At 39.8% G+C, this 19,546-nt stretch overlaps 1 protein-coding gene across 1 annotated transcript; it reads right to left on the reverse strand.

Annotated features, from left to right (window-relative positions):
• Positions 1 to 6,996: 6,996 nt before the first annotated feature.
• LOC146559895 (extracellular calcium-sensing receptor-like) lies at positions 6,997 to 16,496 on the reverse strand. The gene is made up of 7 exons (XM_085244360.1): positions 16,221 to 16,496; positions 15,833 to 16,122; positions 15,425 to 15,720; positions 10,085 to 10,290; positions 8,202 to 8,423; positions 7,993 to 8,116; positions 6,997 to 7,901 (listed from the first exon to the last, which is right to left on the reverse strand). Exons 1-7 carry the CDS (start codon positions 16,479 to 16,481, stop codon positions 6,997 to 6,999), a joined length of 2,304 nt encoding a protein of 767 aa, XP_085100486.1. The 5' UTR covers positions 16,482 to 16,496.
• Positions 16,497 to 19,546: the final 3,050 nt, after the last annotated feature.

Below are 19,546 nucleotides of genomic sequence, written 5' to 3' on the forward strand. Positions count from 1 at the left end.
ATGTGTGTTAGTGGTGGGTAGATCGATCCAAAAATCGATTGTATCAATACCAAGTCAGCATCGGTATCGGATCGATACTAGCTTGATGAGATTGATTCTTTGCTTTAAGTTCTGCTCTTGTTTGCAATGCTGTGGTTTCGGCAAAGACGAAACAGCCAGGTCACCAGACTCGCCGCTCCTGTGTAAGGAGAGCAGGCACACTTTGCTACCCCTCCCACCTCTTGTGTTTAGATGTTGCACTGTCACATGACGTGACCTAGATGCTTTGGGGGTTGTTAAGTTGTTTACGTATTATTTATATTTTCACCAGTTGTTGTTTTTGTTTGAGATGTGAAACTTAAAAGATGAATATCAGTTTGTACATGCTCCAGATAGCTTTTCTTCAAATTCTTTAATTCTCACTCACTTTTGCGCATGCGCAGGACTGAGACGTAAGCGTTTTCATCCATTTCAATGTGGAAGCACACCTCTGTGAAATAGACTGAAGCCGCTAGCTTAACCAAGGATGTTTGGTAAAAATGGTAAATGGCCTGTATTTGTATAGCGCTTTACTTAGTCCCTAAGGACCCCAAAGCACTTTACACTACATTCAGTCATCCACCAATTCACACACACACACACTGGTGATGGCAAGCTACATTGTAGCCACAGCTGCCCTGGGGCGCACTGACAGAGGCGAGGCTGCCGGACACTGGCACCACCAGGCCCTCTGACCACCACCAGTAGGAAACAGGTGAAGTGTCTTGCCCATGGACCAAGACTGTTGGAGCTCGAACCGGCAATCTTCCAATTACAAGACAAACTGTCCTGCTCTCTTCTTATGTATTAAGCTAATGCTAATATTGCTAAGACTGAATGTAATAGCATGTGAACTGGCATTTAGCTGAGTTATCTGATTCGGTAGGAGGACACGGACATCTTGCTGGCGTGCCAGAGAGGTCTCTTCTGCTTATGTGTTAACGTGGGAACACGTAGATACAGCACCTGTGAGTGCTGCTGCTGCCGTGCCCTGCTGGTGGCCTTGACCCAGTTTCCCCAACTATCCCCTTGAACTCCCTGGAGGCGGGAGTACTGTTGTGTATACATGCTTTTTATTTTACTGCTTGGCAACAAGTGAAGCGGCCATGTTGTTTTAGATCCCAATACACCCGAGCCACGACTCAGGTCAGCAACAAAGTGTTTGTTAACAGAGAAACACTGTTGCACTTAAGGTGTGTGTGTGTTGGTGAGAGTGTATGTAGGTCCACAATATTGTTTAATTACTTGGTTTCAGTTGATGTTAAATACTTTATTATTGCTCAACAAACTTTGTTATTTTTACTTATTTTTCTTTTGTGTTTTGGAACTAATCAGCAGTGTTGGGGAGTAACGGAATACATGTACCGCCGTTATGTATTTAAAATACAAAATATGAGTAACTGTATTCTGTTACAGTTACCGTTTAAAAAGGTGATATTCAAAATACAGTTACTTTGCTGAAATAAAGGGATTACACTGCGGTATTTTCCTATTTCATGTGTTCGGCTATGCCCTCACCATTTTTGGTTTCCACGCCCCAAACAAAACACGCGTTAAGAGTCTCTAATACCTGTGTCTCAATCTCGCAGCCCATGTCACCCCTACTTGCGGCCGCATATAGACATGAAGAAACATTTTTAAAAATTATTCACAAAAATGATTTAATATGAAGGCAATAGGCAGAGTGTTACAGGCATAGCCCTAAAGAATGTAGCTTCATAGGCAGTGTAGTCCGTTTTGTGAGCACGAGGGAGGGAGAAAAAGGAGAGTCGAAAAGTACGAGTTGTCACCGACCAGAAACGGGAGCTGGAAGAATGCAAATATAATAATAACCACTGCAGCCAAAAAGAGTGCCTGACGAGCCCAGTTGTAAGTAAGCTATTAAGACTCGGCTGTAAGTTCTGTTGAAACAACCTTTCAACGCCTCACTCTGTCTCTCGCTAGCAAAGTTGACCCAGACAACAAAGTAAAGCTAGTTTTTGGCTACGAGCCCCACACGGAACCCGACTTATTAGCCAGAGGTCTCTTTACTACGGTTCAGAGCCGCGGACCTGTTTTATATACGTGTGAAATAGTTTTCTATACAAGATCGCTGCAAAAAGTGCAGCCTTACCTAATGTCCACACTACTGTTACTAATTTTATATTAAGATTTAAACATCTAGTTGGTATTGGTATGGCGAGTAACCTTCAGTAAAAGTAATAATTCACACAGCAATAGTACATTCATGTAGTTGTAAAAAGCATGATAATATAATAGGTAATCCAAAGTATTGAGAATACGTTACTTTCATTGAGTAACGTAACGGAATACGTTATAAAATTGATTTTGGGGCATGTATTCTGTAATCTGTAGTGGAATACATTTTAAAAGTAACCTTCCCAACATTGCTAATGAGTCACTAAAGTGGACTGCTTGCGTGTGGTTTATTGTAATTAGGGATGGGTATCGTTTAGGTTTTATCCGATACCGGTGCCAAATCGGTACTTTTGAAACGGTGCCGGTGCTTAAACGGTGCTCAAACCGGTGCTTAAAGAATGGAGAACACAAAATTGGTCCAAAAACCTCTCATGTTCAGCTGTTTTTTTGTAAAAAGATAACAATGTTAGCCTTTTCTGCAGCTATGGGTCATATATGGCATCACTCTTGGCTGGAAGCAGTGCTTAAACAATGGAAAAAACACAAACTTTGTCCAAAAACCTCTCATGTTTAGCTGTTTTCCACTTTTTCTTTGGTCATTTTAGCCTTTTTGGCCAGGGTGAAGGGAGCATCTGCCATCAAACAAGAAGACAGCCGCATGTAGCTATGATGATGTTTGCTAGTTCACCTTACATGCATTAATGTAATAACGTGGTTAGCCTACTCAACGTAAATTACACACGAACAACAACATTAAGCTACTCACGCAGAGAAGAACGGCTGCTGCTGCCATCATCATCCGTCATCATTTCTGCTACACTGGCAGGGCTAGGGGCCAGGACTCTCCTCTTCGGGTTTTTGGGGGATATTGCTCCGGGTCCGATAACAGGCAACCCACCTGCAGTAGATGTGCACGGTGTGAGGTCTCGCAGCAAGCTATCAAATACGGCGCATTTCTTGGCTTTAAAAAAAAAACAAAAAAAACCCACTATGCGTCGCCAGGTGTTTCATCGGATTTGAGGAGTTACCTCCTTTGACAGTATCACAGTATCAGCTTAAACCATTGTTGCAGGCTGCTGAGTTTGCATATTTTGCTGTGAAGTACAGCCAGACTTTTGACCGCTTTGCCTTGGACATTTTTAATCTGTAGCTCTGCTCTAAAAGAACGTACGTACCTGGACCCGCCTACTATCCTCGGAAACGTAAAATGATTGGCTAGAATCTAAAGTGTATCACAGCTCAGGAAAAAAAAAGCACCGAAATAAAGCACCGAAATGTGCGCTGCTTTTCGGTCTGGTTACTACCGTTTATGTCAGAACCGGTACCCATCCCTAATTGTAATATAGTCTATTTTAATGCACATTTCATATTACAAGCAAAAAACGGAGTATCAGTAGTAAGTGACAACAGGAACTCAGGGCCCCTCTCAATAGAATGTGGGACGGGTTTTACACTATTATGAAGGCACTGCTAGGATACTCCCATGCTAAACCTTTCTAGTTTGTTCTTTGCTGTTTCTATTTATCCTTATTATACAGAACTTACCACAGGTGTTTCCAGGTTATAGTCACACATTTTTTTAAGCTTTAATAGGTTAACAATATGCTATTAATTAGAAACAGATAGTTTTGCATTTACAATTAGGCCATCCGGAGCGCAGAATGGACAAACTTTGTACAAACTGTGCAAAATGTGTTGACAATCACAATTCAGGGATTTGAGTCATTCTGTGCTCCAGATGAAAATATTAATCACGTTAATCGTGGTGATGACAGATTAATGCGCGTTACTGCGTTAATGTTGACAGCCCCACTATTTTCTCAATACAAATATTCTAATCATAAATCAACCATAAATAGCTCATAAGTAGCTATACAGTCTGAATGATGATCTAACTCACAGTTTTCAAATGACATATTCATGAGCAAAAAAGAAGATTCTGTGTCACAATAAACACACTCTGAATGCAAAATGAGATGTATTAATGCAAAAAAAAATTTTAAATCAAGGATTAAAATACAAACAAACATCCTTCTAAAATCTATTTAACTTTACAATATTACAATTTTAGAATTGTTTAATGGTTTGATGATTTTTAGAAAGTCTACTCAACTTAAAAATAAAGAAAAGGAGGACAGATCTTCAGAAGGTCCATCACTCATTGAGATCTAAATGGGGTTTGAGGCGCCTGAAAAGAAATCTCAAAACTGCACTGTAGGTACCAACAATGCAGTTCACATCTGGTTTTGAACTGAAGAAGCTTCTTGGATGAGAGTTGAAACACCTTCAAAAAACTCAAAGAAGTCTAGTTACTTTCTTTCCAAGCGCCTTATATTACCGCATATAGACAATCATTATACCTCATGACATTAATCAATCTGTTATTACTACAAAATAAAAAAGAAATGTGTAGTTTTCTTTATTATGCCTTCCTGATTTATGGTTTTTACATAGAAACTAAAAATTGTTTCTGGGAAATAAGCCACAGCATCATTGAAAAAGACATTTAATAATCACATCATTACATTCAAACAAAGGACCAGGATTATTATCAGGATAATAGTATGAAAAGTATCCTAAAATGTGAACTTATATTACCTTATGATCATGAGTTTAGTACCACATAAAGATCTTAATGTTAAATATGTTTTGTTTGAAATGCCCCATAGAAACTTACATTTTATTACTTACCATACTATATGTTATTGCTTCTTGGGAAAAATTTTCTTCCACAGTATTATTCCTAGTTCTTGTTCTTTTGTCTACGCTGTTTAGGGGTCTCCGCAGTAGATCATCAGCTTCCAACTTACCCTATCCCTAACATTCTCCTGTGTCACACGCTGATCACTTGTCAGAACAGGAAGTGGTGAACATTGTTGTAATACAGCTGAAAGAAGCATTAAATTCCCCTTCACGAACCACTACCTTATCGTGGAGGGGTTTGTGTGTCCCAGGGATCTCAGGGCTACAGTATGTTGTTCAAGTGCTTTTGTCCCGTGGTAGGGTCTCCCATGGGAAATTGGTCCTGGGTGAGGGACCAGACAAAGAGTGATTCAGAAGACCCTTGAGAGAATAAGGGGATATGGGCCCATCTTCCTGCAGGCCCACCACCGATAGGAGATGCCATAGGAGTTGTTTGCACTGTGTGCCAAGCGGTCGCCAGGCGCAGAGGCCCTGGCGGACCGATCCCCGCCTACCAAGACTGGCAATTGGGACATGGAATGTCACCTCTCTGGTGGGGAAGGAGCCTGAGGTCGTGCTTGAGGTTGAGAGGTACCAGCTTAACGCAGGGCTTGGGCTCTGGAAACAGTCTCTGCTAGGCTGGGAATGCCTAGCAAAGGCCCCAGTCCGCGAGATATTAAACGCACACCGGCAGACCTTCAACAGCATTCCGAGGGAAACTGGGGACATTGAGGCCGAATGAACCATGTTCAGCATCTCCATTGCCGAAGCTGCTGCAATGAGCTGCGGCCGCAAAGTGGTTGGTGCCTGTCGTGGTGGTAACCCCCGAACCAAATGGTGGACACCAGAGGAGAAGGGAGCCCCCAGTCTTATCGACCTTGGTTAGCCTGTGGGACTTTGGAGGAAGCTGATAGGTACCAACCAGCCAAGCGGAATGCGGCTCGGACAGTGGCTGAAGCAAAAACTCGGGTGTGGGAGGAGTTCGGAGAGCCCATGAAAAAATAAATTTTTTCTGGTGACTTCATCGGGTGATGGACTCCAGCTCACACTGACACAGTTCGCAGCCGAATGTGAAGCAGCGGGAATGAGGATCAGCACCTCCAAATCTGAGACCATGGTTTTCAGCCGGAAAAGGGTGGAGTGCCCACTCTGGGTTGGAGACAAGTTCCTGCTCCAAGTGGAGGATTTTAAGTATCTTGGGGTCTTGTTCACGGGTCATGGGAGAAGGGAGCCAGAGATCGACAGACAGATTGGTGGTGTGGCTGTAGTGATGCTGACACTGCACCAGTCCATCATGGTGAAGAGAGAGCTGAGCGTAAAAGCGGTTTACCGGTCGATCTACATCCCTACCCTCACCTATGGTCACAAGCTGTGGGTAGTGACCGAAAGAACGAGATTGTGGATACAAGCGGCGGAAATGAGCTTCCTCCGAAGGGTGGCTGGCCTCTCCCTTAGAGATAGGGTGAGAAGTTCAGCCATTGAGGAGGGGCTTAGAGAAGAGCCCTTGCTCCTTCACATCGAAAGGAGCCAGTTGAGGTGGTTCAGGCGCCTGACAAGGATGACTCCTGGGTGAGGTGTTCCGGGCATGTCCCACCGGGAGGAGGCCCCGGGGCAGACCCAGGATATGCTGGATATATCTCTCGGCTGGCCTGGGAACGCCTTGGTGTTCCCCTGGACAAGCTCAAGGAGGTGGCTAGGGAGAGGGAAATCTGGGCTTCTCTACTTCGGCTGCTGCCCCCACAGCCCCAGATACAGCGGAAGAAAATGGATTGATGGTGGATGTTTTTTTTATTACTGAGTATAATGGAATGCTGAAATTTTGAAGGCCGGTTCTTTTTGTTGAGTTCCAATTCTCTGGTGGGGGCTTGGGGGAATTGAAAACTATTGAAAAATAACTCGGAATCATGTAGTGTTATTGTGAAAGGTGATTTTCTGTTTATTTACTTTACTCCAAATTAAATATTATTGGATTAAAATAAACCAAAAAATAAATAAAAAATAATAACTTTAAAAAGTTTATCTTTAAAAGTAAAATTTGAAGCTATTTAACAGAAAAAAGTTATAAATAAAGAGATTTTTGAAATAAAAAAAAATTGAAAAGTTTTGTTTTTGCATTGAATTTGTACAATAATTGCAAGTACTAGAAGCTCTGATATACTATGATTGATTTTTGTTCATTAAATATTTCTTAGTGTTCTTCTCAGGCTTGAACAATATGATAAAACACTTGGGAGCAAATATACACATTATTAGCCCAAAGCTGGAGGCCAGAATTGCAAAAATCTCCACAACTACAGTGAATTTCCCAGGGGAGCTGACATATGCTGGGATAAATGTGATCCAGACAGTACAAAATATCAACATGCTGAAGGTGATAAGCTTGGCTTCATTGAAATTATCAGGTAATTTGCGGGCTAAGACTGCTAAAACAAAGCAAAAGGCAGCAAGTATGCCTAAGTATCCAAGCACAGCCCAGAAGCCAGCAGCAGAGCCTAATGCACATTCCAATATGATTTTCTCCTTGTACGTGGTTAGATTTTTTATTGGAAAGGGAGGGCTCACTACCAACCAAACAGTACATATTAAAACTTGAAGAAAGGTGAAAGACACAACAGTCATTCTTTGTTGTGGAGGGCCAAACCATTTCATCACATTACTACCTGGAAGTGTCGATTTAAAAGCCATTAAAACCACTATAGTCTTCCCAAGTACACAGGAGATACAGAGCACAAAGGTGATCCCAAATGCAGTGTGACGCAGCATGCAGGACCACTCAGATGGTGCTCCAATGAAAGTTAATGAACATAAGAAACACAGAGCCAGTGAGATAAGCAGCAGGAAGCTCAGCTCAGAGTTGTTGGCCCTGACAATTGGAGTTTTCCTGTGACAAAAGAATACAGCTGCAATTACGATGGTCAGACAGGCACCCACAACTGAGAATGTAGCCAGGATAATTCCTAGGAGGTCTTGAAAGGAAAGATACTCTACAGGCTTAGGGATGCAAGTGTCTCTCTTTGCGTTAGGCCAGAATTCTTTTTGACAAGGTAAACAATCAGTCGAATCTGGATAAAAAACACATAAATACAAAATTTTCTTGATTTTCATATATACACAATGAAACATTTTAAATGCATGGCAATCATTTCTCTTTACCTGTGCTATTACTGATCTCCCCCTCAGGACATGCTGTACAGTCATAGCAGCAGATGGGTTTTCCTTTCTGCAACACTTTACGAGTTCCTGGAGGACAACTGTCCGTGCACACTGACACTGGCACCTGTCAAAGACATAAATGTTGGAGAATACATGTAAATATTTACTATGCAGCTGTAATCATTGTTTAGTAAAGTTTGAATGCTTACTTTCATGCTACCCTCCATCCAGGTAATGTTTTTGTCGATCTGGAATTCCTGGCCCACGGGCCGTGATGCATCATACAGCCCTACAGTCACCATGTCAGTTGCGCCCTTTTCATTTTTCTGCCAGTTAACCAGTTCATAAATAGCCACAGGATCCCCATTAGCGTCAAATGACACATCATAGCCATTTCGGGAAAAATTTACGTTCTTCAGCTCAATTAAAATCTGAAAAGATGAAATTAGGTATAATGGGAGGGGAAAGGAAAAAAAATGCACTATTTCAATAACAAATATTAATATTACATACAATGTTCCCTCTAATCTTTCATGTGTCTGAGCGAACACGCAAACTCCCTGAGCGGTCCCTTGGACCACTGTGAGCAACAGTAGACGTGAGCACTGTGGCCACGCCATCATCGAATCCATCCAAGTTACATGGTTTATTAAAATAATCCAATAACAGCATTTATATTTATGTTAGACTACTTTTAATTAAGTGCTTTAGCCCACTTACATTGAAATTTTAAAAAATCTTGTTCATGACCTGTGTAGTATGTTAACACTATTGGAAGTAAAAATAACTTGAACTCCAATTTATAAACACAACTTTCTTTCTTTTTTTTTAAATAGAGCTCTGACTTTTATTATGAGTCTGTGGTCTGGGAGAGATTCCTGTAACTCTCTGTCTGCAATATACAGTATATAAAGACCAATGTTGGGCAATTAATTATATAGTTACTTCTTCAAAAAAGTTACTGAGTTTTGCAAACAACAAAGTTTTTTGCAGCTGTTTACCTAAACATGCAGCCAAGGCATTTTTTTAGACAAACATTTCAAAATATTTACAGAACAATCAGCTGTTCTGCAACAAATTTGATGCCACACAAATTATTTGTGCCACTCCAAAAAATTATTTCTGTCCACTATGAGATAAAGGAGAACAACAGCCTGATACCTGCAGACCTGACAACAGGAGATGTATCACTGCTGTAACACCTGTAACATTCAGCAGTCGCCTCATTGTTCTGACACACACAACAAAACTATTGACTACACTACACACTAACTACACAAGATTTGCGTCCCAACGTTGCAAATCTCTCACTTCTCAAAACACCGCCGTCACTCCTAAAACTTCCTCCCGTTTCTTAACACTACATGCCATGATTTGATTGGTCGACATGGTACATTTTTCCACCAATAGGAAAGGGTGGGGGGTGTTTTGGTTTCATCTTTGCTCACAGGTGGAGAGTGCTTTCGATCGTTTTCCTTATAAAACGCTGTTTGTACCGTTTCTTCCTGCAGTAAATATAAACAACGATAATATTCAGGAAGAAAACCAAACATTGCATATATTTTTATCATAACTGGCCTATCAACACAATTTAAAACTGGTATATACTGGTATATAAGTCCACACTTTTTCCGTCAATTGTTCCGTCTGTCCCGCTCACATCTCCAATGGTTGTACACGTTGTCATTAACGTGGATTCACTCCACACTGTCAGCCACACCGTTTTGCTAGCTAAAACACCGGCACATAAGGACGCTGTCATAGCCTGTCAACGACTTTGATTAGCTGCGTATATACGAATGTGAGTCGCGTGATTAGCTGCGCTATGGGATAAGGTGGCATCGTTCTAATCCCATACAGGAGCAGCCAGTCACTTACTGACTAACACTGCAAAACAGAATTGTTAAAGTATTTACTTTAATTTCAATTCAGGTTAGAATTGTTTACGCAATGCAGATTTTTTTCTGCGCAGAGACCGTGCCAGCAGTGCACAATTGCGCACGCGCGCAGCTTAGAGGGAACACTGATTACATATCAACTCATATTGCAGTTGATGAAAGACACTGGCATCAACATATTTATTTCTTCTGACCTGTTTGGACTCTAACTTGGTTAACTTGTCACACTTTGCAGTGCCATTTATTTCCTTGCACACTGCATTATGGATGGCATGTGCTACTGCATACATGGCCTTGTACACCATGTTAGTAACTCTGAGCTGTGATGTGTCAGTGTACTGGTTTTGAAGATTCTGTATGTCTTCATTTCCATCACATACTTTCTTCTTTGCAGTGGCATCTAAAAATCACAAAAAGACAGAGCAGATGTCAACGTTGAACTAGATCTCAACTGTGTTCTCTTTATAAATGTTGCAAATTATGTTGGTAACATGAAACATATTTCTAAAAGGTTAAAATAAATAAAATAAAAAATGGAAAATAATCCTAGTTTACCATGGCCCTTTCTCAATTCTCAAGTACGCAAGTCCATACTCGCTTGCCGAGAATGTGAGCACGGACTGAGGAACAAATAAAACACTGAAATAAACCAAAGATTAACATTTCAAAGTTATCTAAGAGTCTTAGATATATATATATATATATATATATATATATATATATATATATATATATATATATATATATCCCACAGTTGTTCATGTTTTTAAACCCATTTTGCACAGAGAGGCATATTTTGAAAAATGTATTGATAGCAATGTTGAATATTATTACACAGAAAAAAAAAACAACTACATGTAACATAATTACACCGTGACGCCTCTGCCTTTCTAAATAGAGGGACAGTAACTGCATGTGTAAATGTAAGTGTGTAAAGCCTGAAGATAGAGACAAAATACTGTTAATCTGACTATCTGCCGTTCTGCAATTTATCTCCTGTAAACAATAACGTGGCGCACAGCGTGACGTGGAAAAAGGCACATACCTTTAACGTTGTGTGACGAACTCTGTATTCCTCGTCCACACATAAACCCAAAAAAGGAGTTTTTAAAAATCTCCGTTTTCGGTGATTCCAAACGCCGTTTATGTGTGGACGAAACAGCTGCGTTTTCAAAATCACCCGTGTACGTGCGGACGCAGCGTAAAAGAGTTAGTAGTTTATTTTCTTACTACCTGCAGATTACTTGTATTTGCTTAATTGTTTACTAAATGTTTGAGGTGTGAAATAAACCGCAATGGAGCAAAATATGGGTGTGTGTGGTTGGAGGATGTGATTGTGCGTGGGCGCGCGGGAGTGGGGCGAATATTTTTTTTGTAAAACAAAGGGGGGCCCAGCAAAAAAAGTTTGGGAACCACTGCTCTATATCATCATGAAGGTATCCGATGATGAATCAAACTACACATGACCAATTTAAGATGACACAGCAACAAGATGCTATGTCAACCCTGAGCCTCCAATTTTTGTTTTAAAAGTGTGAACTTCAAAGTATGTACCAGTTTTTAAATTGTGTTAATAGGCCACATAAAACCAGAGTTACAATAACAAATACACACAATGTCTTTTTCCTGAATATTGTTGTCATGTTTACTGCAGAAAGAAACGGTAAAAACAGTGTTTTCTAAGGAAAGCGCTCAAAAGCAGTCTCTTCTTGCGATCAAAAAAAGAAAGAAAAGAAAAAACACCTTTTTCATATAGATGGAAAAATGTGCCATATCGACCACTCAGAAGATGATATGGCAAAATGGCTTTGGTTGTTTAGGAAGAGGGGGAAAACAGCTGAAAGAAAGAGAGAGAGAGAGAGAGCGAGTTTTGAGATGTAAGAGATTGGCATGTTAGGAATGTGTAGTAAGTGTGTTGTGCAGTGTGTTGAACAATGAGGCAACTGCTGAATATTGCAGTTACTGCCAAAACGCCACCAAAGGCCGCTTGCAATGTAAACGTTGCCTCCAGGTCGAAGAGGCAACATATTTGCACATATTCAACTCTGTATATTTTATATATTTTATTATTATTATTATTATTTTTTTTTTTTTTTTTTTTTTTTTTTTTTACTATTTAATTTGTAAAATTGTGTACACACACACACACACGTAGGAAAATATTTAGTATACACATCCAGAAATGCATACACTATTATATATTGTACATATATTTATTAGTTTCAGGTTGGCCATTCTTGTATTTTGCTCGTTTGTGTTGTTGTGTTTGCACATCTCTGTTGCTTGTGGGGCTCGCACACAAGAATTTCACTCGCATGTGCTGTGCCAGTGTGCCTGCACATGTGATGTGACAATAAAAGTGATTTGATTTGATTTGATTTGAAGACATGAGGGGTGATACACCTCCTGCTTTCAGGCCTGCAGGTATCAGGCTTGTGATGTTCTCCTTTATGTTAGAGTGGACAGAAATATTTTTTTGGAGTAGCAAAAATAATTTGCGTGTTATCTTATTACCTGATTGTTCTATAAGTACTTTGAATTGGTTATATAAAAACTAGGAGCATTAATTGCAATTAATTAATTTGAAAAAAACAATGTACTAAAAAAATTATGTATTTAATTGCAGTTTGCATTCCAGGCAAAGGCTAACTTTTGTCAATGCACAATTTTCTGGTATATCGATTACACTGATGCACACATCAGAATCAGAAGAAAGTGCATTGCTAGGAATGATTGGAGGCAAGTTTAATTTCAAAAGACTACCCAATGGAAGGCTTGATGAAAGTGTGGCTTTGTGCAAACTGTGAAAAATGGAGTTTGCATACCACAGAAGCACTTCAACTTTCCATTACCATCTAAATGCAAAACATGTTGCTAGCAGTCTGAGTACCAACAAAAGGTAATGGCAGCCCAAACTTGATGAAATGACTAACTTAAGGACTAAAATTAGTAAGTCAACATTGGACAAATTTACAAATTCTCTTGCAAAATTGATTGCTCTGGACTGTAACCCACTATCAGTGGTAGAAGATAGGGGGTTAGAAAATGTACTACACTTAGCGTCAGGTGATCCAACTTCCAACTGCTCTGCCAAAAGACTATTTCAAGTAAAATTCAACAGCTTTATGACACTGAAAAGCAAGAAAAATTAGACGCCTTATAGACAGCCCTGCTAATATGGAGGAACTACACCAAGAGCAAACAAGACTGGGGCAACAGCCAAACAAAAGCACAAGCTAGTCATTATAACTCCATCAGAGCTGGTAAAACTCCAAAAGCTAGCGACTGTCCTTGAGCCATGCAAGTAAATTAAACTATTTTTTAACTTTTTGTTACTGTTTCTTCAAAAAGCTCTATTCGTTCTTTAAGTCTGACCTCATTAGCCGTGTCTGGTCCCAAACTCTGCTGCATGTCCATAAGCCTGCGGCATCACTGAGAGTTAAAAAGTGTCTAAATTCTTTCATCTGTAATAAAAAGATCAGTGTGGCTGCTCTACCAGGTGTAGCAATTAAGTTAAACATCCAGGCATCCATGAAAACGGAATTTATTAAACTTAACGGAGTTAGAAATTAGCAAGGAGTTAGCTCGCTAGCTTCCATCTAAATATAATATAGCCTGTCCTGACTGAGAGATTTCTGAAACAAATTAAGATGTACAGCTCTGCTATCACTTCTGACATAAATGAAGACAGAAAAGTAAACAGCAGTGGCGTTTGTAGGGTTACTTTAGTTTGGCTAGCTGATATATAACTGATATATAACAATGAGCTAAGTGATAGCTAGCGACACAGCTATGTTAGCATAATATAAACAGTGAAGGTGGAGGATGAACGCTAACTTCTTTCCACTCGATAAAAGTTGCCGTGAGGATTCTCGATTGTTCATTAATTCATTAGTCATTAATATACTGCTGCATGGGCTGGGCTGTAGTTGCATCATAAGTGTTATAACCTCAGGATAAAAATGCTCAAAAACTCAGGTGCCACTTTTAGGACGTTTACTGACCACTTTTAGAAACAACCACAGGTAGTCACAACACTCACAACACATATAGGAAACTGTTTCTCACATAACATTCCGATAGGGAAAACCCTGAAAAACCTCTGAAGGTTCCGGCGTGCAACGCCCCCAAACATACATTAACAATAACACTGTCTACAACAGTAAGGTTTTAAAAACTGAGCTTTAAAATGAATAGCGCTAATAAAAACCGAGAGAAGGCGACTGGCTGTCGCCCTCGCTGATTTTAGGGGCTTTTTGAGAATGAATAGAACCAGACACAAAGCATTAAAACATGTTAAAAACACAAAAGCCTTATTAAACGCAGGGTAGTTTGGGCCCGGAAGGAGGATTCATCACATCATCACTTAAAGACCGGATATTTGACAGTTATTGTGTAGATTAATAATTACTTTCTTGAACTGTCTACTACAGGTTTGTGACTGAGCTTCTTAGAGCAGAGACATATGTCTCATGTTCAGGGGTTTATCTGTTTTCTGCCACCTGCATCACACCATGGAGGTCTCCGATGATGACTCAAACTACATGGTGAAATTCAAGGCTACCTGCACAATGTGTAGCTACCCTCAACCACCTGTGGCTCAAGATAGCTACTGTGCTTGGCCACACTTTAAGGATTTAAAGTGTCTTGCAAGGAGGAGAGCGAGAAGAGGTTTGGACCACCCTTGAGGCCCTGCTGCAGGAACAGTGTAAAAATAAAAGCCTCAGCACAGCCTCAGATGAAAAGATTTCCTCTCATCAGAAAAGAGGAACCACTGAGCAACAGACCAGTTCTTTTTTTCTTTAGCCCAAGTAAGACGCTTCTGACATCTGTTGTTCAGGAGCAGCTTGACAAGAGGAATACGACATTTGAAGCCCATGTCCAGGCTCTTGATGCACTAACTCTTACTAACTAACTAACACTTTTGAATGGCCTTTTTCCTGACAATCCTCTCCAGGCTGTGGTCATCCCTGTTGTTTGTGCACCATTTTCTTCCATGCTTTTCCCTTACACATAACTTTCTATTAATGTGTTTTGATACAGCTCTTTGGGAACATTCAAGTAGGTCAGCAGTCTTCCCCATAAATGGGATTCCTACTGAACCAGACTGAGAGATAAAGGCTCAGGAACCCTTTGCAGCTGTTTTGAATTAATTAGCTGATTAGACATTAACACTTTGAGCCTACAATATTGAACCTTTTTCACCATATCCTAATTTTCTGAGCTTTTGAATTTTGGGTTTTCATAAGGTGTAAGTCATAATAATCAAACTTAAAACAAATAAAGGTGTGAAATTTTTCACTTTGCATGCAGTAAGTCTAAATCTTATATTACGTTCACCTTTTAAGTTGAATTACTGATATAAATAAACTTTTGCATAATATTCTTATTTTTCGAGTTACACCTGTATTTTCTCCTCACACTTGGTCATGATTAATAACTTTTCAATGAAAGTAGGTCAGCCCATGAAGCAACATCAGACTTTGTAACATCAGCAGTTGATCAGATAATTTAAACCAAGAAAAATGTCTTACTTTTGGTCAGTGTGCAGTTAAATGCATCCTCCCAGAACTCAGTAAGTATTTGAGAAGAAGCCACTTGTGAGGGGGACAGATTCAGCAGGAAGTCTCTGAGACCTAGGATTCTAGACTTCGGAATCCCAAATCCAATGGCCCCAGCACAGAAACTAAACCTCGTTAATTCTGGGTTGGTTACCCATGATTCACTGCCTATCCACTGGCGGGGTGGGGAATGCTGATGTGATAGCTCCTCCAAAAGTGCCCTCATGTCCCCCAAAGAGAGAAGTGCCACAACAACCATGGCTGTAGACCTTGACAGACAATATTGTGCATTAGAAGCATTTTAAAATGTAAATGTATGAAAATTTTTAATTTAGACAGTAAAACTAATATTTGCAGAATAAATATCTGTGATGAGGACACCTGCGGATAACATCTGCTACTTTCTGAATTCTGCTATGTGGGTATGTTCGATGGAAAGAAAGAGAGTATTCCACACAGATCCCCTCTTTCTTTGCTGCTTTTAGAAATGAAGCCATGCCATTATTTCCATAATCCGAATCTGATCGAACAGCACCTATCCAAGTCCAGCCAAAGTGTTTTACCAGCTTGGCCATTGCTTCAGCTTGGAACTGGTCACTGGGAATTGTTCTGAAGAAATTTGGGTACTGCTGCTTGTCAGACAAGCATGCGCATGTTGAAAAGTGGCTAACCTAAACCAAATTAAATAAAACATCACACACCGCAAAATCAAATATCATGCACATACATATTTTAAATACAAAAATTGACAGAAATTGAAAACATTTACCTGGGGAATGTTAAAGGACCTGATGACTTTTGACAAACTGATGGATTCTGTAGACCCCGAGCCACCAACAACAGCCATCACCATACCAGAATGTGAGCAATTGTTATCCATGGAAAACACAGGGTCGAAGCTATTTAGAAACTGAAATGCCATGTGCACTGCTACAGGCACTGATCCACATGAGTCATATATCTGATACCCGAGCCTGATTCCGGGCAGCAGCTCTGTACTGTTGTTAATCTCTTCTATGGCAAAAACCATTGCACGCGATGATTGCAGTTCACTGGTGAAAAGGCTGCAAATAGTTGTGTCACTGTTAGCATATACACTGTAGATTTAGTTTAAGTTAAATGTTACAAAAATAAAATAAAGAAAAAATCAACAACAGGATAATTTAAACAAATTAAAGTCTTTTTATTTCCTTTTAAATATAATTCCTTTCCTATATTTCCTGTATAAAACTGTTATTTAACATATTGTATAATTTCTGTTTTGAAAATACAACAATTTTTTTATAAAGAATAAATGACCCTTTTTTTTTTTTTTTTTTTACATTTTTTAACACTACACAGAATCAATGTAGTTCCATAGAACATAACACACATGAAAACATTTCTCTCCTCATACAGTCCAACATGTTTTTAGCACCTTCTTCTTCCCATTACTGAACTTCTTACTTACTAACCTTCCTTTGCATTTTGCAGGCTCAGGCATGCTGGTGTAGTCACTGTAAACTGTGTTCATGTAGACGTGAAGGGAAAAATCACCACCAATAACAAAGTCCCCATCCTTTGAAAATGCAGGTAGACGAGTGCTTCCCTGCAGCTTGCAGTTCAGAGAGGATGTCGACGTACCAGCTTGAGCTCCTATATGCCTAGTCATTTGTCTCATACCATCTAGACACACTGCAAAGGCAACAGCTGAGTTGAGGTGAAACAAACACACAGCCAATGCCAGACCAATTTTAACAGCTGCTATCTCCATTTCCATCTAAAATTGTCTGTATATGGGCACACATTGTTTCCATTGGCTATATAAGTCTTCAGACAAAGGGGTTTGGTCATCTTTTTAAGGACATGTGGTCGTGGATTAACCCTTACATAGTGTTGACATTCTAAGTCTTCACAGTATGGTTCATGTACATTTTGATTGGGACCAAGATTTCCCTCATAACTATCGGCTATGATAAATTATGAACTTCAGATTAATTTAGAATGGATAATCAACAGAATTTTAATCCTTAACTAATGTTTCATAGAGCAGAAAGAGTGTAAATTTTTTGTGTACATTTTTGGTTTTACACCAGTTGTTTTTGGAGAAAAACATATTATCACACAAGATCTTATGTCGGTATGCCTAAGACAGAAACATATCATAAAAAAAACCATATCAATAATTTAAACATATAATTTTAGAAAGTGTAAATGGCAAGAAAATTCTGGAATTGTTGGGATTTATTATATAACTGTACTTCGTAACCATTACTACTACTAACATTGTCTTTACTATGTAACTAATATCTGTAGTGATACAAAGGAATTAAAATTTAGAGCACAAAAGTCATTCATTAGTCTGCATTCAAATTATTGGGAGGAAATGTTGGATATTTGGGATTTTTATGTGTTTCTTAACCTCACTAAAATGGCAGCTCAGGTGCTTCTCTGTTCTCACGACATTCCACTCCATCTTTGATAGCTTTTTTAATCTTAGTTAGCTCATAATAAACAGATTCCACTTTTTTGAAAAAAAAGTACCTTTTTTCCACTATACTTTTTTACTTGTACTTGAGTACATTTATGAAGAAGAAACTGTACTTTTACTCTGCTACATTTGGCAATATTTGACCCGTTACTTTTTTAAAAAAAATAATTAATTTCACACATTAGATAATGCTTCTAATAATAGATCATGGTGCCAGTGGAGTTTCCTGTAACTCTTTCACCAATCAGATGTAGCCATGCGGTCACACAACCAGTTATGAACTGTGGCGGGCAGAGCGGCCCAAGCCTTTCTGAATTTCTTTTTAGCTCTGTTTAGGTGCATGCCAGTCTTCATGTTACAGAAGCTGTGTCGAACTCGATTCCTCGAGGTGTCTGTGTACTGGAACTTTTTGATATGTCCATAGTCCAATTAATTAAATGGCTAAATTGCCACCTCTGCATGCAGTACTATAGAGTCTTGCTAATGACCTAATGATTTTATACTGGTGTGTTGCGGTGAGGACATGTTTAATAGTTTTAGGACACTGGGCCTCGAGGATTGGAGCGATTTTCCTCCTGCCCTCAGTTTGACTAAACTAGAATCACATATTTTCGGTGCTACGTTGTGGTGAGATAAGTTCGTGGGTGTTGTCTGCAGCTTCTATTGTCCTTTTAATGTCTCGGTGGTTAGCTAGCGTGAGCTATAAGCTAACAGCTAGCCTGGTTAATAACGCCAGAGTTCCACGCACATGTAAACACAGTATTTCTGTGGTGTTGATGCTGTGCTGAGCGGGCAGCACCCGAAGCAATTGAAGTGTCGGAATGTGGAAATTTCAGCATCGCTTGAAAAAACTGCCAGCTAGCAAAGTCCCTCTCACCGGTAGGTAGGGTTGCCAACCGTCCCTTAAAAAACGGAATCATCCTGTATTTCGAAACAAAAGTACACGTCCCGTATTGAGCTAATAAAGGACGCACTTTGTCCCGTAATACAGTGAGAATCAAAAGTAGTCTATAAATGTTAATGGAATTAACGCTTTGTTGGAAAACATAATTCCCAGCCCCTCCCCTGCTTTGTGACCAATGAACTGACAGCACACTTATGACAATTCGAGTATGACAATTCAGATTACCGCTCATCTCATTGGTCGAGGAAAGGTCGCTTACGGAGAAAATACCGGAAGACAACAGATGACCACAACAAGAAGCATGGCCAACAGGGAAACAAACGCCGACACTGCGGTGCAAGTCTCGGACGTCAGTACACCTAAAGCTGGACATACACTGGGCGATTTTCAAACTGCACGATTGACTCGCAGGGGTTAGAAGTTGGTAGGTCACGATGCAGGTCTCACACTATACCGCCCGATGCTCTGATGCGACCTGAGTGCTCACACTGTGCCTCCATAAAATGAAGGTTATAACAGAAAATCTGTCGCTCGCTCTCTCTGTCTTTCACTCACACAGACACACCACCACCATCAACTTTGCTAAATTGCTAATGAAAAACATTGATCAGGCAGCTGTGATTGAGCAGCAATGTAAATCCAACTATTTTCACGGTTGTTGTGGTCGTGATAATTTTGTGATGCCACATGGAAAAGGCTTGGATGAGCTTTTCAAAGTTCT

Source organism: Mchenga conophoros, linkage group LG14 (genome assembly GCF_057382185.1).
Source record: "Mchenga conophoros isolate Kocher_MC1m ecotype Shallow Benthic linkage group LG14, M_conophoros_male_GT1.1, whole genome shotgun sequence".
Taxonomy (NCBI): domain Eukaryota; kingdom Metazoa; phylum Chordata; class Actinopteri; order Cichliformes; family Cichlidae; genus Mchenga; species Mchenga conophoros.

What these genes read in the sequence shown, in the direction of transcription:
- LOC146559895 (XM_085244360.1), bottom strand. Translation starts at nt 16,481, where the DNA reads ATGGTTTTTGCCATAGAAGAGATTAACAACAGTACAGAGCTGCTGCCC. An exon ending in TAACTGCACACTGACCAAAA is followed by an intron (nt 10,291 to 15,424) that starts GTAAGACATTTT and finishes TGTGATTTTTAG; the next exon opens with ATGCCACTGCAAAGAAGAAA. An exon ending in CCAAGTTAGAGTCCAAACAG is followed by an intron (nt 8,424 to 10,084) that starts GTCAGAAGAAAT and finishes TCATCTTTTCAG; the next exon opens with ATTTTAATTGAGCTGAAGAA.